This window comes from Salvia miltiorrhiza, chromosome 4, assembly GCF_028751815.1.
Source record: "Salvia miltiorrhiza cultivar Shanhuang (shh) chromosome 4, IMPLAD_Smil_shh, whole genome shotgun sequence".
NCBI classification, from domain to species: Eukaryota; Viridiplantae; Streptophyta; class Magnoliopsida; order Lamiales; family Lamiaceae; genus Salvia; species Salvia miltiorrhiza.
The window spans coordinates 9,099,321-9,126,509 of NC_080390.1; the positions used below are offsets into that span (position 1 = coordinate 9,099,321).

At 36.3% G+C, this 27,189-nt stretch overlaps 3 protein-coding genes and 1 long non-coding RNA gene across 7 annotated transcripts; 1 reads left to right on the forward strand and 3 right to left on the reverse strand.

Moving 5' to 3' along the window:
* Positions 1-1,738: 1,738 nt before the first annotated feature.
* On the reverse strand, positions 1,739-4,442 carry LOC131022594 (uncharacterized). The gene is made up of 4 exons (XR_009101349.1): positions 2,856-4,442; positions 2,628-2,756; positions 2,238-2,492; positions 1,739-2,142 (listed from the first exon to the last, which is right to left on the reverse strand). It is a non-coding gene; the product is annotated as an uncharacterized LOC131022594 (long non-coding RNA).
* A 12,302-nt stretch (positions 4,443-16,744) lies between these two features.
* On the reverse strand, positions 16,745-19,591 carry LOC131022596 (protein NRT1/ PTR FAMILY 5.5-like). Of its 2 annotated transcripts, none has more exons than XM_057952106.1 (6): positions 19,306-19,591; positions 18,944-19,024; positions 18,491-18,548; positions 18,186-18,400; positions 17,521-18,081; positions 16,745-17,435 (listed from the first exon to the last, which is right to left on the reverse strand). In XM_057952106.1, exons 3-6 carry the CDS (start codon positions 18,513-18,515, stop codon positions 16,869-16,871), a joined length of 1,368 nt encoding a protein of 455 aa, XP_057808089.1. In that variant the 5' UTR covers positions 18,516-18,548; positions 18,944-19,024; positions 19,306-19,591; the 3' UTR covers positions 16,745-16,868. The 2 variants fall into 2 exon arrangements, with proteins under 2 accessions (XP_057808089.1, XP_057808088.1); XM_057952105.1 differs by having other exon boundaries at positions 19,124-19,591.
* A 239-nt stretch (positions 19,592-19,830) lies between these two features.
* LOC131022598 (aspartic proteinase 36-like) lies at positions 19,831-23,933 on the forward strand. Of its 2 annotated transcripts, none has more exons than XM_057952111.1 (10): positions 19,831-20,552; positions 20,847-20,976; positions 21,172-21,419; positions 22,039-22,263; positions 22,408-22,570; positions 22,691-22,764; positions 22,861-22,951; positions 23,027-23,102; positions 23,215-23,286; positions 23,476-23,933. In XM_057952111.1, the coding sequence occupies exons 1-10, from the start codon at positions 20,470-20,472 to the stop codon at positions 23,622-23,624; spliced, it is 1,311 nt and encodes a 436-aa protein (XP_057808094.1). In that variant the 5' UTR covers positions 19,831-20,469; the 3' UTR covers positions 23,625-23,933. The 2 variants fall into 2 exon arrangements, with proteins under 2 accessions (XP_057808094.1, XP_057808093.1); XM_057952110.1 differs by having other exon boundaries at positions 19,847-20,548.
* A 193-nt stretch (positions 23,934-24,126) lies between these two features.
* On the reverse strand, positions 24,127-26,729 carry LOC131022597 (protein NRT1/ PTR FAMILY 5.5-like). Of its 2 annotated transcripts, XM_057952107.1 has the most exons (4): positions 26,459-26,729; positions 26,129-26,343; positions 25,343-25,896; positions 24,127-25,267 (listed from the first exon to the last, which is right to left on the reverse strand). In XM_057952107.1, the coding sequence occupies exons 1-4, from the start codon at positions 26,481-26,483 to the stop codon at positions 24,373-24,375; spliced, it is 1,689 nt and encodes a 562-aa protein (XP_057808090.1). In that variant the 5' UTR covers positions 26,484-26,729; the 3' UTR covers positions 24,127-24,372. The 2 variants fall into 2 exon arrangements, with proteins under 2 accessions (XP_057808090.1, XP_057808091.1); XM_057952108.1 differs by lacking the exon at positions 26,129-26,343 and having other exon boundaries at positions 26,459-26,712.
* Positions 26,730-27,189: the final 460 nt, after the last annotated feature.

The following is a 27,189-nucleotide window of genomic DNA, read 5'->3' on the forward strand; positions in this document are numbered from 1 at the left end:
TAATCAATGTTTAAATTTTCACTTGTATTTCAATATATATTTGATTTTAATGTTTTTGTATTTTTATCTTTGATCAATTTATTAGATGATAAATGAAAAAAAAAATGAAAAAAAAATAAAAAAATAAAAAAAAATAAAAAATAAAATAAAATTAATTACCGATGGCAAATGCCGTCGGTAATTAGCATTTGCCGTCGGTAATTAGCGGCGGAAAAATGCCGTCGGTAATTTTGGCCGGACGGCAGTGGTGCTATCGCCGGATGTCACTGGCAGTGGTGATTAGCGGCGGCCGATTGCCGCCGGTAAATACCGACGGCAATTGCCGTCGCTAATAAATAATATATATTTATATTAATATATATTTAAATTAGCGACGGCGTAACCGCCGCTAATTAGCGGCGGCCCGTTTGCCGTCGGTAATGCGCCGGTAATAGTCAAAAGGCGGGTCGCCTTTTTTGCCGCCGCCGTGCCGTCGGTTATTGCCGGCGGCGCCGCCGCCGTCGGTAATTTTCGTCGCTATTTACGCGTTTTTTTGTAGTGTAAAAAGGTTATGATTTAATTCGCCACACTTCAAAAGTCGCGTTAAAATTGCAAATTCAAAATTATTCGTGATTTTATTTGCAAAAAGCCCTAATCATTACTTTTATTGAGTGTTTGGTTTAACAATGGAAATGAATCATTAGTAAGGGATTCCCTTTCTTTTGTTTCCCCTCTATTTTCAGGGGTAATAAATTGGGTTATCCTCAAGTAAGGGTAATGATTATCTCATTACCCAAACCAAACAACAAGTAATGGATTCAATTACTTGATTCCCTTTCCAACCTCTAAAAACACTCAACCAAACGTGGACTAAATGGAAAATGAAAATTTGAAGCTCCACCTTTCAAAAAAATACTACTACTACTATAATCTTGAGCAAACGATTACAACGGTTGCTAAATGCTAATTTTCCACTCATATCCTTTTCAATTTCTTTAGGTGAGCGAACGGGGAGAACACTTCCAAGCATTTTGAAAAGGGGACCCTTTTTATTTATATGGGTTAATTGAAATTTACAAAAAAAAAAAAAAAAATTATGAAGACATTATTGAAAAAGAAAATATATAAATAAACTTTCTAATATATTCATATTTATTATTTAATGATGAATTAAAATTGAAGTAAATTAAAGAATAAAATAAAGATATATTAGTAAATGAGTGGAAAATAATATTACTCCCTCCGTCTCAGCTTTTAGTATCCAACTTTTCTTTTTTTGATGTCTCACATTTTAGTATTCATTTCTATTTTTAGTAAAAGTAGGTGGAATCATTACTCCACTTTTATTATTTTAACACTCACATAAAAGGTGAGACTTTTATTTCACTCATAACACACCTAACCACTTTATTAAAATCCGTGTCACTCTCAAAATGAATACCAAAGGTTGGGACAGAGGGAATATCTTTTATAAAAACACAAGTTTATATAAATGGGACGGAGGAAATATATGCAAACATATTTAATTAATTAATTTATTTGTACGCATACGTTATTAAACCTCACTTTTGATTAAACGTGTTACTATATTAATCACAAAAATTGTAAATCATAAAATAAAACATAACCAGAATATTCCAAAAATAATCAAAACAATCATCGGAATGAAAAATAAATAACTAAAAACACATCAAAATTGTACCAAAAAAGAAGTCAGATTCTTCTTGCAGTGACTATGTGTGAATCAGAACATGGCAAATTCAAGTAGGAAATTAAATACTACTCCATGTTTCATGATAAGCACCACAAACAAATGGGTCTATACATTTTGGGAGGCAGTAATATTTTTGCATGTATATACAAAAATATAATACATGAATCAAGTACTCTTGATTATAGAATAATTACCAAGAGGTTCAAACTTTTCGGCCAACATCAATCGACTCTCAGGGCTGGGGATTTGCACACAGGGCAACTATTCTTCATCAGCAACCACTTCTTTATGCACTCATTGTGGTATTCATGTCCACATTCGAGGGTTCGAATTTTTTGTTCAGGCTCGTAATCGGTCTAAAGATAGAAAACCCAAATTTGTCACAGTTTTTTGTTCTTGCTCTCCTCGTTTTCATCGCTTATGATGGCCTTGTGATATATCAGCCAGAGCTGAGAGCAAGCAGCGAAAAAACAGTTAGCACACACGTCAAATCACCATCTTCCCCAGCAGAAATGTGAAGTAGGAGGGGGTTGGTGGTACTTACGGTTCAAGTATGTCAATGCAGCAACGAAGAGAACGTTGAACAGCAGAGAGAAGGTAAAGAGAGCTATGATGCAGATCCAGTACCACGACTCTGTTGTGAACAAACCTCTGTCCTTGAGAAAGGTTTTGCCTACAGTTGACTCAGATGAATTAGCAGGCGCAGTTGCATTCCATCTATCAGAGAGGAACTCATTAATGGCGATTGCATTCTGTCCGTACATCATAGGAGAGATGTAGTAACCCCATATCATCCAATCTTTGGATATCATCAAAACCAACATTCATCAGTTCAAAACAATCACTCAATAGATAATATATGATCAGATGCTTGATTGTTTATTTACTAAAAATTCTGTTCATAGGAAAGAAAGATGCTTGATTGTTTATTTACCCTTTGCAACAACAAAGCCTCCCAACACAAATACCAACGACTTGAGTTTTTCCTACTGCAGCAATGAAACGGAAGAGGGAGAGAGGCATCTGATGCACCCCAGTGAAGGCCAACAGTTGTTTGAAGAACCTGAAAAAAGTACACATAGCAAATCAAGAATCAATCAAAACAGCCATTTCACATTCCTCATTTTTATACTTTCTTGTTGAATATTCACTTGCAAAGTACCTAACAGGAGAAGGTGCAAATCCAATGGTGTAGTAGGTGAAGATGATCCACAATGCAGACTCCACGACAGAGATGGGAATACAAAGCACCCAAATTGGCAACGTGAAGGCCCAAGCTGCGTAGAACAGGCTGTCCCTCTGCTTGAAAAACACAGGAAGCCTAAAAACAGTCATTGCAAGCTCCTGCATTCCATTGAACATAACATTGATAAGACTGTAGAATTTCGACGGAAAAATAAAACTTTTTAATATTATTGTCAATACTTCATATAAATAAAAATAAAATTTATATAAAAAAAAAATGCATGCCATCATCATCTCTTTGCATGACACTATATCATTGTCGGATAAGAATTTTTGGTCACATAGGAATTTCATATTTCTATCAGACATACACAATTATCATCTCTGAATAAAGCCCGTAAATACCAATTTCTAGGGGCAACTGAAGATTAGATTTGTATTCAAGCAATTAAACAAAATAAATTTTCCTGTTTATCACATTACTTTTTACCACTACCCAGTATAAAATCATCTGATTTATTGTGGAAAAAATAGGAGTCTCCTAGTCGTCGCTGACAACAGATAATTATCACTCTCTTAAAGGATTTTGGTGCATATATTTAAGTACAATGCAAAATTATGAAATAATATCACAAACAACAGTTAATCAACACAATCATGGATAACACTATCAGCAGCTTCCGAGAGCTAAAGTTAAGCATAAGTAATAAAGATCCAATTTTATTACAGGTAACTGGATTTTTTTCATCTCCAAAATTAGAGAACGCATGTAAAACACGGTCAGCGACAAATTAAAAACTGTGATTCATCAGTAAGCAACCGCCGGATCCGAGCAATAGAATCATTCACGCAGCGATGAAGATGAATAGAAACCAGATTCCCTATAAAAGAATAAGTCTGAGTCAAGGGATTTTTTAAGGTTAAAGGTCTCAAATTTGAGTTCACCGTCACACACAATCTTTAAAATTTATAAAAAAAAAAAGGCCGGAGTCTCTGACGAGAGTGTAGGATGAGCTGGAGATGACGAGCATGCCGAAGTTTCCGAGAAAAGTGCCGACGGCGAAGAGGAAGAGGGGTTGGAGAACCAAGGAGATTCCGTTCCAGATGTTGAGGATTTCGGCAGCATGAGTGAAACTTAGCCCCCAAACTTCTGTGAGATAATCTTGCATCTCAAACAAGGCGTAGAAGACTAATATGTTAGCCCACAGCAATGCTGCAAAGAATAGTTTCAAATTGTTATTGTCTGAATGAAATCAAATGTATGAATGCCTAATGTTGAGAGCTAAAAAAAAGTTGAATGATTTTCCAGAAATTATGACGGCGGTCTTCATAGTTGGGACTGACTCTCAATCTCCTCTGCCCTTCTACAAGAATGATACTAATTAGGATTAAGAAACAGAGGAATCAAAAAATCCATATTTTACTGAAAAAGAATTAAAATCTCCAAATCTAAGTTACAGAAGATGCAGAAACAATTCGTATGTCCAACAGAATAATACCTTCACTCCTAATGCCTGAGAGAAGTGCGAGCAAGCTTTCTTTGTTTTTGTAGTAATTTAGAGCGACCAAGCTTTTCTTAAATAACCTCTCCCAGATTCATAGTTATGTCATGTTGTTCCACATGTAACTTTCAAATACTAATATAGTAATACAGCTCATTTCTCCGTTCCTTTTACCTTAAAGGCCATATTTGATAGGTCTAATTGTCTGCCATCTACCCGCTGTGCATGCGTTAACTGCTTATGCAGCTTTCTGCTTATGCTCATAACTTGTGTTGATTTAATGTGGATTATTATTATTCGGGTAATGGATACTCCCTCCGTATCCACAAAGGGCGTGTGGTGTAGTGGAGGACGCGAGTTTTAAATAAAAAGTTGGAAAATGTAATTTTATTGTTAAAGGGTAATATGAGGCTCGTCAAATTGTAAAAGTAAAAGATGAGTATTGTGTAAATATTGAGTGTGAATGAGATTTAAAGTATAAAGTAGGTTTCCAAAAAAAAAAAAAACATCAAATCTTTGTGGACGGAGGGAGTATATAAATAATGAACTTTACTCACTTTTTGGTATTTAACATGAACTTTAAATCCTACTTATAAATACATGAACTTTACTTATTTTTGGTATTTAACATGAACTTTAAAACATAGTTATAAATATATGAGTTTTAAACTTATTCAATTTTTGACTCGTTTTTTATTTTTCTCAACTTAAAGTTGATTTGGAATGCCTGAATCTTGACATAGATAATTCGTCATTGAGATACAACGACGTTGTTTTTCGTTAGAAGAAATTAACCCAAAATTAAAATATTAAAGTGAACGAGTAGGGATGGCAACGGGTCGGATCTCATAACACTACAAGAAACTGGGCGATTAGCGATGGAATTTTTCATCGCTAATCGCCAAAAATCCATCGCTAATTTCGATCACCAACAGATCAACGACGGCTGCCGTGTGTCGCTGTAAAAGTGGTCGGTAAAAAAATTACCGATGGACCGTCCGTGACGCAGGCGTCGTCTGAAATCAGCGATGGAAATAGCGACGAAAAATTCCGTCGCTAATACCGACGGAAATGAATTCCGTCGCTATTTTTTTTTACGAAAAATAATAAAATAATTTTTTTTTTCAATCTAGCTTTATTCTCCACAAGTATTTTGGTATTTCTAATGTATTTTGAAGTTAATTGCATACGTTAAGACGAACTTCCCAGTGGGTCACCCATCTTAGTTGTGCTCTAATTCGAGCACGCTTAACCTTGAAGTTCTTTTCGAGTGGTCACCAGTACAGAACACGCGTATTATTGATATAAGTATCACCTATTAATTCATTTAAACTCTATTTTAATATACAATATCATTTATTCATAACCTTAGAATATGCTGAAGTCATATCTAAGACTTGTGGTGCCGACGAAAGAATGACGGTAAATATACGATCGAATTTAAAATAATAAAAAATATTAATATTATAGTTAGTTAAAAAAATATACTCCCTCCGTCTCCGAAATAAGTTCCTCTTTTTCCATTTTGGGACGTCCCCCAAATAAGTTCCTCTTTCTTTCTTTCTATTTTTGGACAACTACCCCACCACTAATAATACTTTATTTATTCTTACTTTTCACTTTTTCACCACTCCCAATACTAATTATAACACTTTTTCACCTTTTCACCACTCCCAATACTAATTATAACATATTTTTCTCCACTATCAATACACTATACCATTTTCCTTAAAACCCGTGCCGTCCCCAAAGAGGAACTTATTTTGGGGACGGAGGGAGTATATATTATTGTTGAAAATAACAATAAATTTAAAATATTCTCAATAATTTAAAAATAAGAATAAATTAGAATATTAATTAAAAAATAATAAAAATATTTTAAAAAAAATAAAAATAACAAAAAAATTAATAATATATACCGACGAAATTACCGACGGATTATTAATTAAAAAATAAAAAAATATAAAATTAAAAAAATAAATAAATCATATTTAGCGACGGAATATTTTCCGTCGCTATTAATTCCGTCGCTATTCCGTCGGTAAATTAAAAAAAATACTAAAAAAATAAATGAAAAATAATGAATAATATTTAACGATTATTTTCTGTCGCTAATAATTCCGTCGGCAAAATTTTGAAAATATCTTCGTCGGAATTCCGCCGCTTTTTCGTCGGTGATTACCAACGGATTATTTTCCGTCGGTAATTCCGTCGGTGTCCGATATGTTTTTTTGTAGTGTAAATACCAAATTCAAATCCGTTTTAATCTATGTTACATAGGTACGGAGGTGTGGATGCGGGGGCGATACGATACCAGTAAGGGGATACGGATTTTTAAAAAGTATAGGGTGCGATTCGGCAAGGATACATCTAATTATTAAAATTTTATGATATATAATTCTTATAAAATATATACAATTTAACTTTTCTTAAATTAATTATATGTAATTTATATTTTATTTTATCCAAAAGTTAAGCATTTTCAATTATATAAGTTAATTGAGCAACAATATAACGATTCAAATATTATTAGTCCAATATATAAGTCATAACTGAAAATAAAATTATCAAAATAACCTTGTGTAGGCCTTTCGTGCACGAGATACGTGAATTTCGCCTATGGAATTTGCGAATCCGGTTTATTTTTATAAATTGTTTTAAAAGATACGACGCGTGGCGAATAGGGTGCGAATCCGACGAGAATCCGAGAGAATCGCACCCTAAAAGAATTCGATTCGCCGTACATGCTAATTTTTGAAGAATCCGTGCATCATAGGTTTTAATTTATGGGATCCAGATCCACCCCAAATTCAAACAATACAAAATACATATTTAATCACTACAAGAAACAGCGGCTCCAACGACCGAAATTAACGACCGAAATTTTCGGTCTTTAAAAAGGCGGCCTTAACGACCGAAATTTTAATATTAACGACCGTTTTGTTTAATATTTTAAATCTTATTTTTTTTATTTCCTACGACCGAATGAAACGGTCGTTAATTTATAACGACCGTATCTACGACCGTTTGCCGGTCGTTGGTGATTTTTTATTGAATTTTGATATAATTTTAATTTAACGACCGTTTGTAACGGTCGTTACCTTAATTTGAGTTCTGATATTTTTAAGTTTTCGGAAATATTTAACGACCGTTTGTTAACGGTCGTTGTATTTTAATTTATTTAAATATATTTAATATTCACGACCGAAATTCGGTCTTTATATTAGAACTAAAAAAAAGAAATAATTAATAATTATTTTTAACGACCGTTTTTCGGTCGTTGTATACCGAAATTATTAATATTATAATTAAAATTGTCAACAACCGTTTTTCGGTCGTTATATGTCTAATCGGTCGTTGAAGTCGCGGACTTAACTTAGATTTTCTAATTTTTCCCCCATTTTCTTCTCCACCCTTTCCTCCTCCGATTCTCCGCCTCCTTCCGCCGATTTCGCCGTTCCCGACACCGCCGCCTCCGTCCATCGAACGGCCACCTCCACCGACGCCGCCGCTGCTGCTCCTCTCCGTCCGACGCGACCGCTGCTGCTTCTCTCCGTCCGACGCGACGCCGACGCCGCCGCCGCTGCTCTCCGTCGACGTGATACTCTACGGTAAGTTAATTAATTATTCATCCTAACCCTAATTAATTATTTTTTATAGATTTCATCAATTATTAACCCTAACTCTAATTCCCAGCCCCCTGCCCTCGCCGGACCGCCCCTGCCCTCGCCGGAAAGCTCCTGCCGTTGCCGGAATAAGAGATTGTAGGTTAGTTCGTGTAACTTATATAATGTAGGCTATTAATTTGAATTTAGGTTAATATTGGTATGTTAGTATATATGAATTTAGGTTAATTATATGTGAATTAATGAGAAATTTACATAGAACTTAGTATGAATTATATGTGAATTAATGTAGGCTATGTTTCAAATTTATGTTAATTATATTAGTATGAATTAATGTGAAATTTAGTTGTTGTGTTGTATAGTATATGTGAATTAATGTGAATTTAGTTTGAATGTAATGTGAAATTATATATTAATTATATATGTTCATTTGTATTTGATTTGTTTAAAGAACAAGAACTTAGTAAGATAATTTATTTTATAAGATTTATTTAAAGAACTTAGTTAGGTTTATTTGTAAATATTAGATTTATTTAAATAACTTAGTTAGGTTTATATATATTAGATTTAGTTAAAGAACTTAGTTAGGTTCATTTCTATTTAAAGAACTTAGTTAGGTTCATTTCTATTTAAAGAACTTAGGAAGGTTAATTTCTATTTAAAGAACTTATAATATTTAAATTTATTTAATTCGCTTTATCGCCGGTGGGGGAGATGCGAAATATATGATTTAGCATGATTAATTGCGTTGAGCATGTTTTAATTATAATTAAGCATGATAGTTTCGCCGGTGGGGGAGAGACGATTAAGTATGATTGTGATTAATTAGAGTTTGGGCCGCCGGTGGGGGAGAGGCGGAGGCGGTAGCAATGACTACCGCCTTGGTTTTGTTGTTGTGTTGAAATTTCAATCTTCAATCATCCTTCTTGAAATCCTAATCGTAATCTTCAGTCATCCTTCTATAATCATCCTCCCAGTTTCCTTTCCATGTTGCCTCGAGAGATGAGCTCATTACATTGAGGGAGGAGCTGAGCTCCACACAGAGGGAGCTAGAGGTCAGGAGAGCGAGCGAGGAGGCTCAGAGCAGGGCTATACAGGAGATGCAAGCCCAGATCGCCCTCCTCATGCGAGGATATCATGCACAGTCCCCCTCCGACGCCTCTGATGGGACCCACCCGGACCTCTGATTATATTATTTACTATCGTTTGTTAGATACTATACTTTGAATACTGAATTTCTAAACTTGTTGACATATTTTATGATTTGCTACTTTGTTATTTGATGTCTTTCTACTTTGCTCATCTTCATGATTTTGAATAATTTATAGATTGCTATATAATTGAAAACAGGAATACAAAACAAAAAAACAAAAAAATAAAAAAAACGACCGAAATTAAACAATGACCGAAATTAAAAAAAAACGGTCGTTACGAACTGACTGAAAAAAATAGGAAAAACGACCTCTAACGACCGAAATTTCGGTCTTTAAACAACGACCGAGTTAAAAACGGTCGTTAATACTTTCGGAAGATCAACGACCGTTTTAATAACGGTCGTTGAACAACGACCGAAAATCGGGACTCAATGACTGTATTTCGTTCGTTGATCAACGACCGTTATTAAACGGTCGTTGATGATCTCAGAAGATCAACGACCGTTTTTAAACGGTCGTTGCTCAACGACCGCAATTCGGTCGTTGAGTCCACAAATTAGTCGTCCCTGGGAGCTTGGCTACGGTTTTAAAGACCGAATAAACGGTCGTTATAATTAAATTTCGGTCGTTAAATTTCAACGACCGAAAAAAAACGGTCGTTGAAGACCACACGACGAACAAAACGGCGACCACAGTTTTCGATCGTTGTTTCGGTCGTTAGGTCTTTAACGACCGTTTTTTCGAGTTTAACGACCGAAAATTCGGTCGTTAGAGCCGCGTTTTCTTGTAGTGAATATAAATATATAAATAATAAAGAATTAAAAATGATGACAAATTCAAATAGAAATATCAACTGACATGATAATACAAACTCTTGAATGCATATGCTAAAAGTTTTAATAACATTTTTTATTCTATTTTTTTTTCCATTTCTTTGATTTTTTTGCCTAGAATTTATAAAAACTACAATTTCTAATACAAAAGTACCTCAAACAAATATATTCTCTTGTGAAATCGAAGTTCTTAAGTTATCTAAATGATTATGTCTACTAAATGTTTGATGTGGGGCCTAAATTTTTTGATGAATAAAAAAAATTATGAACATCATTGTGACGTAATTTCACCATTACTATTTTTGTAATTATTTTTTTATTATTATATATTTTAAATGTGCCATTTTAGTTATTAAATTTATATTTTGCAACAATTTAATTTATTTTCTCATATTTTATGTTATGGATGTATTGTAATGAAAGTCATAGTTATGTGACAAACATACAATTTTAACTCACTTGGTGGATACAAAAATTTATATTTTGTAGTAATTCAAAATTTTCCATGATAAAGTTTAATATAATATCAATGTGGGAATAATGAATGTCTAATGTAGGAATGATGTCACGACCGCACTTGCTAAGGATAGCAAATTCGGGGAAACCGCGACTAAGGGAGGGAATTTAGGAGCGGGAGTAAGAAAGGGGCATATTCGGTTTCTTGATGACTCGACTTGTATAAGGAAATTAATCGAAATATCTAGATATCAATGAAGGCCACAAGGGGACCGTACATAATATTATCCCAAAACGGGGTACTCAATAGTTTTAGTACATTATTAAATAATACATATTGTTTGACATAATATCTTAACATAATCAGTGTTCGCAGCGGAATAACAATTTGAATATATGTATGAAGACATATACTCTACTCTGAGGTACTCATCCTAGATTGACAGAAGCTCCGCTCGCACACTACATCCTCGATCACAGCTCAACCTGCACATTTAAAAATACATGCAGGGCTAAGTACAAAAGTACTTAGTGGACACTTGCCGAAATTTACATACATGCATAATATTTTATTGTCAAGCCTTTCAACAGTAGTAAGATACGAGGGTTTTCCTTTAAAGACTCGTATTTACCAAACATAATATCATTTCTTTCATCAATAACCCGCGCAGGTATTTTATATCATTAATTACCATATCAGTAACTCGTGCCGAGAAGGAGGCCTCCCTCTACGGACACTATGATCGGCCAACCCGCTAGATGACTCACGATCACAAGGTGTACACTAATTCCGAAGGGATTTGCGGTCCCATACAGAATCCGAATTCGATTAACATCAGATAGGCAATTAATAATAAAACATAAAGCATTTAGGCATTGACAATATCATTTAAATTCATAAGCATAAAGTCTTAACAATTCTAATATATAATTTTAGTTTATACGTAGAAAGCCTACCTGAATAGCAGACTCACGGTTTAGCTCTAACTCTGGTGCTTAACCTTTAATCCGAGAAAATAAAATAAGATTCTAATTCTCGAAAAATCTCAATAAATGAGGATGCGTGAAATGATTATGCATGACTCATATTCCTTTAATTAAATTATGAGATGCTAATCCTATTTAAGGAATTAAATCTCGTCTTATGAGGTCAGATTATTAATCTTTAATAATCTACTCATCTTAAAATAATCTAATTCACTTACTAATTAATAATTAGTAAGTCTTAAATTTTCTCTAATTAAACTTAATAGAATAATTATGAAGGCCCAATTAAAATAAAATAATCAAGGCCCAAAAGGAATTTAATTCGAGCCCAAAAGAACAAATTCGAAGCCCAGTGCATTAATAAAATTAGGCCCAACATCAATTAATTTCTAGAGCCCAACAAATGAGGCCCAAGATAATAAAATCATGAAGCCCAATAAGTGAGCCCATCATCACCCTAAAAAAAAATTAGTAAATTTTAATATTAATCACTAATTAAAATAATTAGGATTAATAAAGAAGCCTAAAATAATAATTCTTATTGGGTTAAATAAATAAATTTCATTGGACTTAATCAATTAAATCGTAGGAGCCCAAGTAATATAAATTCGAGACCCATTATTAATAAATAATAGGAGTCCAAGTAATAATTAATGTGGACTGGAAAGAATTAATCTTATCTCGTCAAAACCTTAAACTCAAAACATTATCACATAACTATCATTTAGGTTCGAAACTATTTATTCGAACATCAACATGCGCATTAATCATAACTCGTTCTATTTATGTCATCAAGTCAAATATTCCGTCATTTAAAAACAAATCCTATAATATTACATAGATAAATTATATCATCATAGATCATGCTTTCTTATTTTTAAAATCATTTAATCATTTTCAAATAATCCATATTAATAAGTCATTTTGAAAAGAATTAATTTAAATGAGAGTTTAACTCGAAATATTTCATTTTATAATCCATTTATAAATACTTGAAATAAAGAACTCCATTTAAATAATTAATTTAAAGGTCAATATATAATTAAATTAATCAAGCTCAATTTAAATTAATAATTAAGAGCTCAAATAATTTAAATAGATATAAGCCCAAATTAATTAGATAAATTAAGTCTATCATGTTTTTCTTTGAATAAGGCCCAAACAATTTAATTAAAATAGGTCCAAATCCTTTAATTAAAAGAAGCCCATCAGATTTTATTTGTAAAGGGCCGAGCCCAAACATTTAAATCGAAGCCCATCTGTTAATTAAATAAGGGCCCAAACAATTTAATTAAAATCGACCCAAGTCTCGGCCCAAACAATTAATAAAATCGGCCCAAGACGGAGCCCAATATTTTCGGCCCAAACCCGGCTCAAACCCGGCCCAAACCCGGTTGAAATCCTAACCTAAATATACACACACACTAAATACACTCAAACACACACATAACACACAAGCTGCGCCTCTTCTTTCTTCTTTCTCACTCTCTCTCTCGGACCTCTCTCTCTCCCGACTCTCTCTCTGTTTTCTGCCGCCACCGCTGCCGTTCAACGGCGCCGTCGCCGCCGGCGAGCGGCGCGGCCTCTCCTTCTCTCTCCCCGAACTCTCCCCCCCTCTCTTCTCCTCTATCTCTCTCTCTCATCCTCACACCATTCTCTCTCTCTTGAAAGATCCGCCCACCTCACTCTTCTTCCTTGGGCGAAATCCGCCCGCCCCATCTCGGAATCCACCGGAGGAGCAGCGGCGACAAGCCGCGCCACCCTCGGCTCTCCCTTCACTCACCGAACCCGACGCCTGCTCCCTTCGGTTCTCTCTCGATCTGTATCCAGCCGAGGAATCCACCGCCGCTGCAACTGGATTCCGGCGAGCACCGTCGACTGGGAGCCGCTGGAGTGAGCCGCTGGAGTCCGCCGCCGACTGCAACTGGATTCCATCGACCGGCAGCCTAAGGTAAGTCCTAATTTCTTCCTTTTCTATTTTCCTTCTTTTTTCCATTTTCTAAATTAAAAACTGAAACTCCTCTTTCTCTTTCTTGGCAGATCGGAGACAACGGCAGGTTCACCGCCGCCGCTCCGTCGCCGGCGACGAGCCACCGCGGCTGCCGCCTCCCTCTGATTTCGACTCACACACACAGTAGGTTCAAGCCACAATTTAGTTCACAAAATAGCATAGGATTTTGAGCAGAAATCAAATACTGTAAATGCTTATTGAAATCTGAAATTCTTTTCTTGAAACTGAACTAGTCTGTAAATTTCAGTTCATATGTGCATATGTAAACATGTTGTGAAATATCAGAACAGCCGTATGAATTGGTATGAATTGGTGGTTCCCTGAGGGTGATGATACCTTGAGTAGGTGGATAATAGTCTCTGCAGATATTGTATATCACAAAAATTAGGAATCAATTTGGGAAGAGAATGGAAAGATGCAGAAATTTCTTTGTTGCATTACCTTAAAATTGGCTGTGAAATTGGGCTGCAGTAGTTGAAAATGGTGGTGTGAGAATGGTGAAAATGGCTGTGGTTTTAAAGAAAAATGGGGTGGTTTGGATGGATGAGGATTGTGGAATTTTTTTCAACTTACAGGTATGAATACCTTCAGCCTGCATGTATGACTGAAGAATTTCTTCAGCATGCGCTCAAAATTCTTCAGCATGCTTTAGGATTCAGCATGCTTAAGATTATTCTAATTAAAATATCTAAGAGATTAATATATTAATTATAAGGTTCCAAACTCATTTAAATACATTAAGACATATAAGCCTAATTCTTATTGAAGCATAAAATCCATTTGAGCTTGCTTCTAACATAAAATAAATTACTCATGGGCTTAAGTAAACAATCGATAAAAGATTCATATTTAACACTTCAGTGTTAAATTCTCCACAATAAATTAATGTACTCAAAATATATTTTGAGTGCATCATCTATTGAAAAAAAAAAAAATCATCACATATATAAATTATCAAATTCATATAAGTTCGTATTTTATAAATGGATGCTGAACTCTAATTACCATAATCAATCCTTAATCAGTAATTAAAAGTATATAATCCTTAATAAAAAGTCGGGTCATTACAAATGATGAATGACCTTTTATTTAGGTAATAAATTGCTAAAGTTTGATATGTTTTCAATGTGGGACAAATGATTTAAGATAACAAAGAATAGTGAATAAAGAAGATGCCACCTACGATTGAGGATGAATGTAGTGTTTTCAATATGTAACCTATTATATAATAGATAGATTTGGCTCAAGCAGAATCCTAGGAAACCTGTAACGAATTTTAGAACATATCAAAACGATTACTACTGTTTTTTATGTACTTGAAAATGATGATTCTGATAGGAGTACACTTAATTACCATCAAATTTTGTATATATGAACTAGTACTCTAAATTTGATAATGTTTTTTTAGAAATGTTATTGTTTGATAATACTTTGCCAATAAATATATGTTTAGCTATCATTTGATCGAGTTCATAATTTCCTATTTTCATAAAACGACGCTTGAATGTTGATAATCGATGTCGTGTTGGTTGAAGCCTGAAGGCCGCTTCTGACAACGGTACCTAAAGATGTCAAAAAAGCCCGAAACTGACGGGTCGGCCCGAATAGACCGATAAAAAAGGTGGGTTAGGGCTGGAAATTTTTAGCCCGAAAAAAATTTAGCCCGAATGGCCCGAACCGAAAATAGCCCGAGCCCGATAGGGTTGGCCCGAAAACCGAGTGGGTTGGCCCGATTAACCGAACACTTTCTTAATAATTGATTTCTAAACTTTAATACTTTACTTTTAATTGATAATAACATTTTGATGCTTGTATAATATGTTTTGATTTTTTCTAACGATCAATAATAAATATTTATGATATAAAAGTCAAAGAAAGATAGTAATTTATGTTAAATCTATATACAATTTTTATTGGAAACAAAGTTAAAATTAGATATTATGTAAATTTACATTAAAATAACACTAATTTTTGTATCTAAAATAAGGCGAAATGTTTTGATTTAAAAAGCACGACATATTTTTATTACAATAATATGATTATCCATATAAAAAAATCGTAAATTTGTGGGCCCGAACGGGCTAGCCCGAAATCGAGTGGGTTAGGGTTAGGGTCGAAAAATTTTAGCCCGAAAAATAAAAAAACCGACTAGCCCAAACCGAAAATAACCCGAAATCGAATGGGTTGGCCCGAAACCGAGTGGGTTGGCCCGATTGACATCCCTAACGGTACAAATAGATTTTCTTTTACTTTTTATTGGTAGTATGATTGTTAGAAATTAAATAAAAGAGAGCTTTATTTTACAATGAATTTGTAATCTATCCATGAACGTAATTATTATGGTCTAATTTGTTTTTATGGTTCTAAAAAAAATACGTATATTTAAAGTCATGATGTGTTAACAACGTGCAATATTGATTGTTGATACAATGATCCTATTCCAAAACGTGCTTCAACGTACCCACTCGAAGAGTAAAAATAATTCATATACATTAATAATTGGCATGCCAAATTATTTGATGATATCCATCATATATTTGCATCCGCACATAATGATATGAGGCAAATATTAAATTAACCACTTTACTTAAGTAAAGATTACTTCTAATCACAAAAATAAAAAAATATAATAATGATAACCATCGTTACCCAAAACACCCCTGTATATATAATTTTTTAAAATTTACAAAAAGATAAAATTTGATGAAAACTTAAAATACAATATATTTTGTCAAGACCTCAAAGCGGTTGCTTCTCTCTGTCAACCCAATGGTTTCTCTTCTTGAAAAATCCCAACCGCCATTAAACAAGCTTGAAACGTTGTTGAAGAAGGAAATGGGGCACATATATACATACATAGACACTCACCACTTCCTTGTTCTCACGCACACATACAAAGTATTTTTATTTTTTCTTCTTCTTTTGAGTTTACTAAAATTCAGAATTTTGGATTTTTCTCCAAGCTTGTTTATGGTTACATTTCTATGATGGACGAGAAGAACAAAAAAAAAAAACTACAATAAAATTGAACAGAACAAAGAGAGATAATTAATTGATTGGAATCGAAAAAGTTTAAGAAAAATATAATACGCTACATTTGAAGAAGCAGAAGAAAAAGGAAATTGATAAAAGATAAAAATTGCAGAAGATCAAACAAAACCAGAAGAATAAAAGAACATAGAAGAAGAAAATCAAAGAACATATAAATGGAACCAAAAAGAAGAAGAAGATAAGGATAAAAAATGGTTCCGTAAATAGTGCCAAAATAGTTATTTAGAGGTATTGAGACTACTAACATTTAACAAAAATGTGAAATGAATCAATTTCAACAATCTTTTAGTACCACCGAGTCCACTGCCATAGCAGAAAAATACAACAAAAAATCTCATAAGTCATATAAGCAATAGGGGATATGAATTGCTCACCTCCTCACACACACACAACACAAACGCCCCACAACGAACAAGACAAAGCTCCCACCGGTCAAAACCGCAAGCACCCAATAATACCGGTCCAAATGACTCCGGTTCAAGTCGAACTGAAACCAGTTGGGTCTATCCCCCCTCGCACTTAATTTCCCCACAACAAAAACTAAAAGCACCCCACACATGAACCCCAGCCCCGACACCCCTTTGCTAAATATCTCAATGCACCGCGCCTTCAACTCATCCTCCGGCTTCCCGTCCGCACCGATACTTATTCCATCCTCGTCGAACTCCGCCACGCTCTTCTCCAACAACTTCTCAACACCCCCGAGCAACACGAATTGGAAGAGCAACCAATACACGCTCATCGGAACATCCTCATCCGGTTTATCCACCAGTCCGCGGCTCCTCACCACGCCGAGCCTCTTCCTCTCCATCTCCGCTGCAGCCACACAACACAACACCCCGAACGCCTTAGCCGTTAAAATCCCCCACCCCTTGAAAATCACCCCGGCCACAGCAGCCAGCAGCATGCCTAGCCAGGTCTGAGCCAGGAGAAGTACCTGAACGGGGGGAAACGCAGAAAATTATTTCATATAAAAAATATTGGTTGGGTGTGCTTCGGCCCCCTTGGACACGCCGCTATACCTGAGTTGGAACCTCCCACGTCCCCAAGTGCCGGTCCAGGTGCTTCGCCTGCTCCACGAAGTAGGTGTTCCCGGTCGAGGACACGACCCCACAGATCACAAACGTCACCCACATAGGAAACATGCGGAGAGAAAACATCCGGCCCAGGTTGGCTATCCGGTCCCGGTCCGGACCGGGGAGTTCGTATTTGCAGAAACATAAACCGGTTAGGAAGGATATATTCGCAATAGTAGTGCAGACCGCCGGGATTCCGAACCGGTAGGTCCATGGCTTTATGTATGGGAGCGCGATGGCTCCAGCCAAGCCTACAATAGCCACCATCATCATACCTGGTATCCTCAAACAGCCTATGATCGCACCACTACTCTTGTTTTCTGGTTGCTGTTTGAGAAATGAATACACCGAGACGTTGTTGCCGGCGACTCCGATGGTGATCAGCACCATGCCCGTGTAGAAGAGAGCCTTCTGCGTGGTGCCGATGCATTCCTGCTCGTAATCCTTGCACGTGCCGGTTGAACCGGCAAGAACCGGCGGAGCTGACATGAACAAAAACCAGATGCCCTATAGAAGAAAAAGTCGAGTTAAGAGGGATTTTTCTAAGGCTAAAGGTCTCAAATTTGAGTCCACCGTCACACGATCTTTAAAAAAAGGCCGGAGTTTCTAACCAGAGTGTAGGATGAGCTGGAGATTACGAGCATGCCGAAGTTTCCGAGAAAAGTGCCGACGGCGAAGAGGAAGAGGGGTTGGAGAACCAAAGAGATTCCATTCCAAATGTTGAGGATTCCGGCAGCATGAGTGAAACTTAGCCCCCAAACTTCGGTGAGATAATCTTGCATCTCAAACAAGGCGTAGAGGACTAATATGTCAGCCCACAGCAATGCTGCAAAGAATAGCTTCAATTGTTATTGTCTGAATGAAATCAAATGTATGAATGCCTAATGTTGAGAGCTAAAAAGAGTGAATTATTTACCAGAAATTCTGACGGCGCTCTTCATAATTGGGATCGACTCTCAATCTCCTCTACCCTTCTACAAGAATTATACTAATTAGGATTAACACTTTCTTTCAATCAAGAAACAGAGGAATCGAAAAATACATATTTTACCTTAAATCTGAATAGCTCCAATTAATATGTATGTATAGTATAAGTATTCTTATTTTTTTTGGAATTATTAACCTAATTATTCTTAACAAACATTATGGGGTTATAAATTAATCCCCTTGGCAGCATTGACCACGCATTAAAGAAAGACCCAACTAGCTTTATTACTGGGGGAAATGAGATATTCAAAATACTTAAAAGATTCCATCAGATTGCTAAAAACTGAGATGTTAGACATGATTAAATAAATTTTTTAATCATTGCCATTTCAAACACTTATGTTCTTCACAAACAAGATCTCAAAAAAGTTCAGTTCTTTACCAGAAATTCGTACAGAACTTTTGGATATTTGTGACGCAGACAATCTCTGTGAAAACCCAGTATTCCACAAAGCCGAATCAGCTATTGATATCAGAATCAAGAAACAGAGGAATCAGAAAAACAATGTCACACTCATAAAGCAGAGCAATATGTATATTGAAAGAAAAGAATAAAACGTACCCTTTCTAAATCAAGGCATACTAATCTAGCTTCATCTCTCTCTCTCTCTCTCTCTCTATATATATATATATATATATATATCTCACACACAAAAGGGGTAGAGAGAGTGAGGAACAAATTATCTTCTCTTTCTTGATTTATGATGTACGAGGTAGCATTTCCTAAGAGCTTAAAGAACTCACCTTTTATAAATTTGACAAATGCATGCCGTTTGAACTCACCGCAACCACCACGACATTACGAAGTCAACTGGCTGCTGTTTGACTTGGGACAAACCAGGTAAAACCGAAGGGAAATCCGAAGGAAATGAGAGAATGAAACAAAACAATATGATGGTCATTATGAACCAGCTCAAGCCCTGATTTTTCGATTTGTTTTTTCTTAAAATATTAAAAAAAAAATATGTTCACATTGTTGACTGTGTTCTGCTGCTCAGTTATTGGTCAATATAGAGATGAGGGAAACAACAAATGGATTGGCAGAAATAATACTCCCTATTTTATAATAAATGATTGTTAAAGAATTGTTGGCACCCCAATGTCCCACAACCTATCTGTCTTTATATTATTTTATAAATAATTATTGAAAAGTGTGTTCACATTGTTGTCTGTATTATGCTGCCCAGTCAGTCTGTCCAGATATGAAATTTATTTTTAGTTCATGATAAGATATTTATTTCAAAGAATTGATATGGAACTTTCTGAGAAAGAAGAAAACTAGAATAAAGAAGTTATAATATTTAAAAACCGGAGGTAGGAGCAAAAAAAATGGTACTAATACTATTATAATATCCACATGAAAAAGATGAAGTCTTTTCACTGTTTTGATACAAAGAGAAGAATGTCAGTAAATTCTGTCAGTTTGTTTGGAATAAACAGAGAGAGGCACTCACGTCCATGGCGCAAAAGTTCTCATCTGGGAGAATTCTCTTTCAATTTCACAATTCCTAAAAAAGTTGCTAAATTTAGACCAAACCCTTTTCTTCCGTTGATTAATCTCTGTTTCTGTCGCACCTTCGATCACGCCCCCCATTCCCACCCTTCGTTACAAAATTTAACATTTTTTTTGGCAGCCTCTCAAATTCAATGCCATTCTTACCAAGAAAAATTTCCCCCTTCCAAGATCCGTTTTTGATCGTATAGGTTGGGTTTTCTTTGGCTTTTGATCGAAATTTCTTGGTGAGGTGGCGATGGATTCTGTTGGGAGGCGATCTTTTGGGGTCTCTTTGATTTTGTTGCTGCTGATTGAGGCGGTGTGTGTGGTGAGGGGGAATGTGGTGTTTGAAGTCCACCACAAGTATGGTAGGGGCGCAAAGGGAAAGGCCCCAATTGGGGTGCTGAAGGCCCATGATTCCAAGCGCCATGGCAGAGTTCTTGCTGGTGTTGATTTTCAGTTGGGTGGCGATGGATCTCCCACAAACACGGCGTAGGTTTGATCCAAAAATGGTGTTTTCACCTATCTATGCATTTTTTTGTTTGCTTGTGATCCTTTGTTTTCAATTGCATTCTGTTGTTTTCTTGGGAGAAAAATTGATATTTGGTGGCTTAAATTGTTAGAAACTTAGGAAGGTGGAATGTATCTAGTTTTAGCTAGCTACACTTGAGAGAGAGAGAGAGAGAGAGAGAGAGAGAGAAAGAGTTTTGTGTTTTTGATAGTAGAGTTTTCTGTGTTTCATAGATCATGGGCATGAATATAATTGGTTAATGAATATACATTTATGCAGGCTTTACTACACGAAAATTACAATAGGTACTCCTCCAGTTGACTATCATGTTCAGGTTGATACAGGAAGTGATATTCTATGGGTGAATTGCCATAACTGTGAAAAATGTCCCACAAAAAGTGATCTTGGAGTATGTTTCTTCCTTCCATTTTACTAATTTCTTTAGCCCTTTTATCTCCATGAATAGGTTTTCAGCTTTTTATTTATGATGATTGTAGAGTTACTTTGATCGCCCTCGGATAGCCCTCAATCTCATAAACCAGCATGTTTCGACTTGGAACTAAAATGAGTGCTAATGGGACTTATTTTTCTTTGAATTCACCAGATATCCTTGATGCAATATGATATAAAGGCCTCCTCCACTGGACAGCTCATCACTTGCGATCAAGAGTTTTGTGGTACGGTGTTTAATAGTCCGAACCCAAATTGCAAGGTTGGAATGAACTGCGAATATGCTGTTACTTATGGAGATGGGAGCAAAACTGAGGGTTACTTTGTAAGAGATAACTTCAAATTCGACCAAGTAACTGGAAACAGTCAAACCTCAGCAATGGATGGATCTGTAGCATTTGGGTGAATATCGTTTCTTTACTCATGTTTACTTGCATCCCTAAACTAGATAACGGGTTTAAGGGCCGATCACTCAACAATTGGCAACATGATAAAGTATTTCACTTCTGCCTGCATTTCATAGCTTCTAAGGCTTCTATCCTGTTGATAAAGTGGATCTCTATAGCTATTCTTGGGATAACTCTTAGGGTGTGTTTACTTTGGTAGTAAAATTTTCATTTGAAAAGGATGGATAAGAAAATGTGAGATAATATTATCTTTTTCTCCTTTTTTTATCATGTGTTTACTTTGTTAGAAATAGATGGATAAACAAATTGAAATGTTGGAAAATATTTTCACACCTTCCCAATAGGATAATATTATCCAACATTTGTAAGAAAAGGAGTGAAAAGGGGCTGCCCGAATAAATTTTCCAGCCTGACCGGAGAAAATTATCTATCATAGGAAACATGTGAAAATGATGGAAAATATATTTTTTCTAACATTTTCTATCAAAGTAAACACACCCTTATATGTAATCTTACGTTTGCTCAGTTCCAAGTTCTTGCTTTCGTCTGTCCAAAGAGAACATAACTATGCTCCTTTTCTGCACCTCACATGTTTCTCTCTTTATCTAAGATAGGTGCTCGGCTAAACAATCTGGAGAGTTAGGTTCGTCTTCTCAGGCTGTTGATGGGATTGTCGGTTTTGGACAAGCAAACACATCCATTCTTTCACAGCTTTCTTTGGCCGGAAAGGTGAAGAAGATCTTTTCACATTGCTTGGACAGTAGGAGGGGAGGTGGCATATTTGCTTTGGGAGAGGTCGTGCATCCCAAAGTAGGCACAGCACCACTCGTTCCAAATCAGTGAGTGGCTCCGTTACTTCTTTTCGTATTTCTTTTCTGTTGTGATGTTATAATTGTAGCTAGTAAGTAAAACAATTTCCGTTGTTTTTGAATTTGCTGGACATTGCTGGACATCATCTGATTGAACTTCTAATCTTATCTTAGGGCTCATTATAATCTTATTCTGAAGGGAGTTCAGGTGGGCAATAAAAATCTAGACCTCCCAACAGGTTTGTTTGGCATAGGCCCCCCTCGGAGGGCCATAATCGACAGTGGCACGACCCTCGCCTATCTTCCCCCCGACATGTATGAGAAGGTTATCAGTATGGTATGCGCGACACAATCTTGGTTGTTTTGCTTTTTTTTGTTTTTTGTTTTTTTGTATCGTTTATCTGCCTTCCAAAGCTCTCTCAAAACCAAGCACGCCTGAGTATCTTTCGATCTTTAGATAATGGAGTTGCAACCGAAGATGGTAATTCATATGGTTGAGGATGAGTTCAAATGCTTTTGGTACACTGCCAAGTAAGCATACTACAAACTTCTTGATATTACACAACGAATTCATCTTTCTCCTGAATCAGAAATCAATGTAATGGTTTCTTTCATGTATTTGTGCAGCATTGACGACGGATTCCCGGTTATAACTTTTCAATTTGAGAACTCACTTTCACTGCAAGTTTATCCCCACAATTATCTGTTTGAAGTTCGTGTAAGTAAACTAGGTCGTAAAATTCAGCGTGTATTAGTGCATTATACTCATACAAAACATAACTTCAAATCGCAGGATACAGAATATTGCATCGGCTGGCAAGTCAGCGGAATGCAGGCCAAGGATGGGCAAGAATTGACTCTCTTAGGAGGTATATATTGTAGCCAGTAGACATTTTGTAGAATCTAAAAACTAAAACGTAGATTTTAGGAACTGATGGCTGTCTTACTAATTTCAAAAATCGAACCTTGATGAACTTGCAGATATTGCCTTATCTGACAAGCTTGTTGTGTACGATCTTGATAATCAGACGATTGGATGGGCACAATATAACTGTGAGTATAATGTCACTTTTTCTTTTCGTCTCCCCTGTTATGTGCATCGACTGTTGGAAGTTATGACATTAGTAACAAGCTAAAAACAGATATGTGGATTGAACTTGGATCATATTTCTCAGCTTAGACGAGCCTAAGTGAAGCTTGGCTCGTTTATTGAAAGACTAAACCCTTTGTTACCGATCTCAGGCTCATCGAGCATCAAAGTGAAAGACGAAGCGAGTGGGAATGCTTATGATGTTGTCGCCCACGACATATCTATGGATTCCTCCGCGTTGAAGGCTAATGTTGTATCAGTTCTCATGTTCGTAGCCACTGCTCTCAGTCTGATCGTATGAGCTCAAGAACGAGGAAATGCTGCTCGTTGTCGTGTCGCGAACCAGGCAAGAACGGCTGGATCTTCAAGTTACAAGGTGAAGAAATAGTGTGAAATTGGTGGAACTGTAAAATTTATTTATTTTGTTTTTTTCAACACCATTGTATCTGCTTCACCTCCAGAGACTGCTGCTCCTTAAATATTTGTTTCAATCTTATGTATATTTTATTTGTTTTTAATGGTATAGAAATTACACAAACAATGTATAGTGAAATGCGAGCAACAATCTCTCTCTTTTCTTTATTCAATTTATAACTCGTGTTTCCTCAAACAGCAGAAATAGATAGTTGTTGAAAATGAATATTTCTAGATGTTTGGTACAAAAAAAGGTTCTTGTAAATATGTGTGAATGGTGAATCTTTGCTTATGATGATTTCATGCTTATTATTTACCTAATCATATACTGTCTTTATAAATCCCTTTAGAGGCATAAATATACTACTTTCAAGTTATAGAGACACTAACAAAGAATCATTTACCATCTTCCATAACACCAAAATGACTCTACAAATTCTTTAGGGAAACAAGTGTTTCAACCTTTCACCTTTACTATTCAATCAACATCTACTCACATTTACTAAAGGATCACTATAATGGAAGAAAATGAATCTTAAAGAAGCACCTTAAGATTCACAAAAATAGAATACTAAAAAACAATCAAATATTGAATCAGAATGAATCAATCTTAATGAATCAATCTTTACCAACTCCTAACCAAACAAATTGCAGCATTGGTTGCTACCATTCTCATCTGGTGGTATGGAAGTCCCTCCTCTTCCTGGATGGTTCACATCCCCGTCCGCCTCCTCCGGTGTCCTGTACCTATAACAGCACGCCACCAACACGAACACGACTAAATTCACGCAACCTAAACCGGCCAGCACCCAGTAATACCGGTCCAAACGGCTCTTGTTCAACGTGGACTGAAACCAGCTCTTGCCCCCTCCGGCCTCACTCACCTTCCCCACGACGTAAACTGAAAGCACGCTGCTCATGAATCCCAGACCAGAAACTCCCTTAGCAAAATGGCTGAGGTAGTTGCTCATGCATTTAGGAGACTGATCTTTGTAGAATTCAGCAACACTCATTTCAAAGAATGTGTCAAGGCCTGCTAGCAGAAAGAACTGGAAAAGCAGCAAAAACACACTCATGGGAATTTTGCTATCCGGTTTCTCTAGCAAGCCATGCTTCTCAATCACTCCAAGCCTACGTAGCTCCATCTTGGCCGCGGTTATGCAACAAAGAATGGAGAATATCATCGCCATTCCCATTCCTATGGCAGGCCCGTATTTTCTATGACTCTTGATAAGGCGTCTGGCATTTGAGGCGAAAAGAAGATGCTTTGCCCACTGTGATAGCAGTAGAAGCACCTGCAGAGGAACATTCCATTTTCCTACTCTTCTGTTCATGCGATTTGCTTGTTCTATGAAGTAAGTGTTTCCAAACGAGGACACGATCCCAACAACGATGAAGGTGGTGCTTATTGGGAGCATACGCACAGCGATTTTGGCATCTTCAACTTCTGATATGGAGCAAAGCCTCCAACTCTTGCTTGCAGTTTCTGGACTTGTGTTTGGAGGTATAATAGCAGCCTTCTCCATGCACCTGAAAATGAGAAGCTACAACAATATTAGCTCATTGTAACCTTTGAACTTGCAAGAAAATAGATAAATAAAACACCTGAGAATTCGAGTATGGGAGAAGCCCTCATTTCCCCCATTTTCCTTATAAAGATATTGATGATCATCTGGAAAAGGAAGAGATATTTTGCAAGCAGCAGCGAAGAACACTCTGCAGACACTAGTTATTGGACTCCCTTGTGGTTTCATCTCTTTATACGCCCACGAGCCTCTCAAGAAAACGCCACTCAGAAAGAGAAACATTGCAGCAGCAGTGCAGATTGCTGGGATTCCAAACCGGAGGGACCATGGTTTCACGTAGGGAAGTGCAACTGCTCCAACAATGGGCACAATGGCCACGACAACGAAAGCTGGTAGCTTGCAGATTTCTCTTACGCCTGCATTTGTGCTGTCGAGCTCATTATCATTGCGTTGCTCATCAAGGAAGGGCTTGACAGAGACGAGGTTGCCAGCTGCTCCCACAGCTATAAGAGCCATTGCAATGAAGAAGAGAACCTTTTGTGCGCGGTGAATGCATTTGGGATTGTAGTCGTTGCACGTGCCAGTAACATTGGCAAGAACCGGAGGCGTAGACATAGTGACTAATCCGATTCCCTGTGAAATAAGATGGAATTTGATATGAACATTGATCTCATTTTGCAGATTGAATTCACATAGATGCTGAGCATTTTCTATGCCAACACAATGACCTCAAAAATCAAGAATCCCTATCTCTCTCTCTCCCTCTCCTCACACACACACAGAAATAGATCTAGTTCACAATAGCATACATATATCAACTTGAAATTTCTATGTTTCTTGGATTCTTTAAAGGGTTAAAACTCACCAAACTATAGGAAATGCTGGAAATCACAAGCATCTTGAGATTTCCGAGGAGCGTGTCGACGAGGAAGAGAAAGAAAACTGGTAAAATCATGGAAATCCCTCCCCATATGTTCAAAATTCCAGCAGCATTCACAAAGCTTATTTTCCAGACTTTGGTTAAATAGTTTTGCATCACGAATAAAGCATAGGAGACCAATATGTCAGCCCAAAGCAGAGCTGCAAAATTATAGGAACGAACAAATAGGCAAAAATCTCAAATCCATAAACTGAATAAAACACTCCCAAACGCAATCATGAACAGAAAATAGCTCAAAAAGTTTAACTCTTTTACCAGAAATTCTGACATAGCTTCCCATCACCGAAGCACCAGCGCCTTAAACTCTCCAAAACAGTAAGAAACAGAAAAAAAAAAAAAAAAAGTTTAGTTTTAGGGTGAGAAGTTGTGTTGTTGAGAGCACTGATTCCTTAAATCAGTCGTTGGAACCGCGGCAACATCGTAGAAGCAGTGGAATTGACCTTGACTGCAGCTAGAAGACGTGTGGTAAACGAGTGGACAAAGAGAAGCGGGATTAAAACAGCAGCTCAAAATCAAATGATTGAAACTGGGATTTCGCACTTTTGTTGTCAGTATATTACTTGCTTTACAGCTCAGCAATCGACTAATTTGCTTTATTTTTAGTTTCAGCACTTCTGACACTCGTGGTCCAATTTTGTGGGACACATCGTCACCACAGTCTACAATCTAGAATTGTTATATTCGTTCCGAAAATTAAGACATAAATTCTTTTTTAACGATAAATATGAAGTGAATTAAATACGTGGTCTGTGAAGGTCAAAATTTGAATTGTATTGATTCAAAACGCGGGAACAACTGAAGCAGCGTAGAAACCGTTTACTGCCCTACATGACCGAGGCAGCCACACAGACACAATTTTATTTTATTTTATTTCTATTTTGATTTTTTAAAATTCTTTAATCTATCTATACTAATATTAAAGCAAGGCTTTTCACTTGCAAATTTTGACTCCAAATAGTGAAACCCAAATTCAAATTTTGAATCTA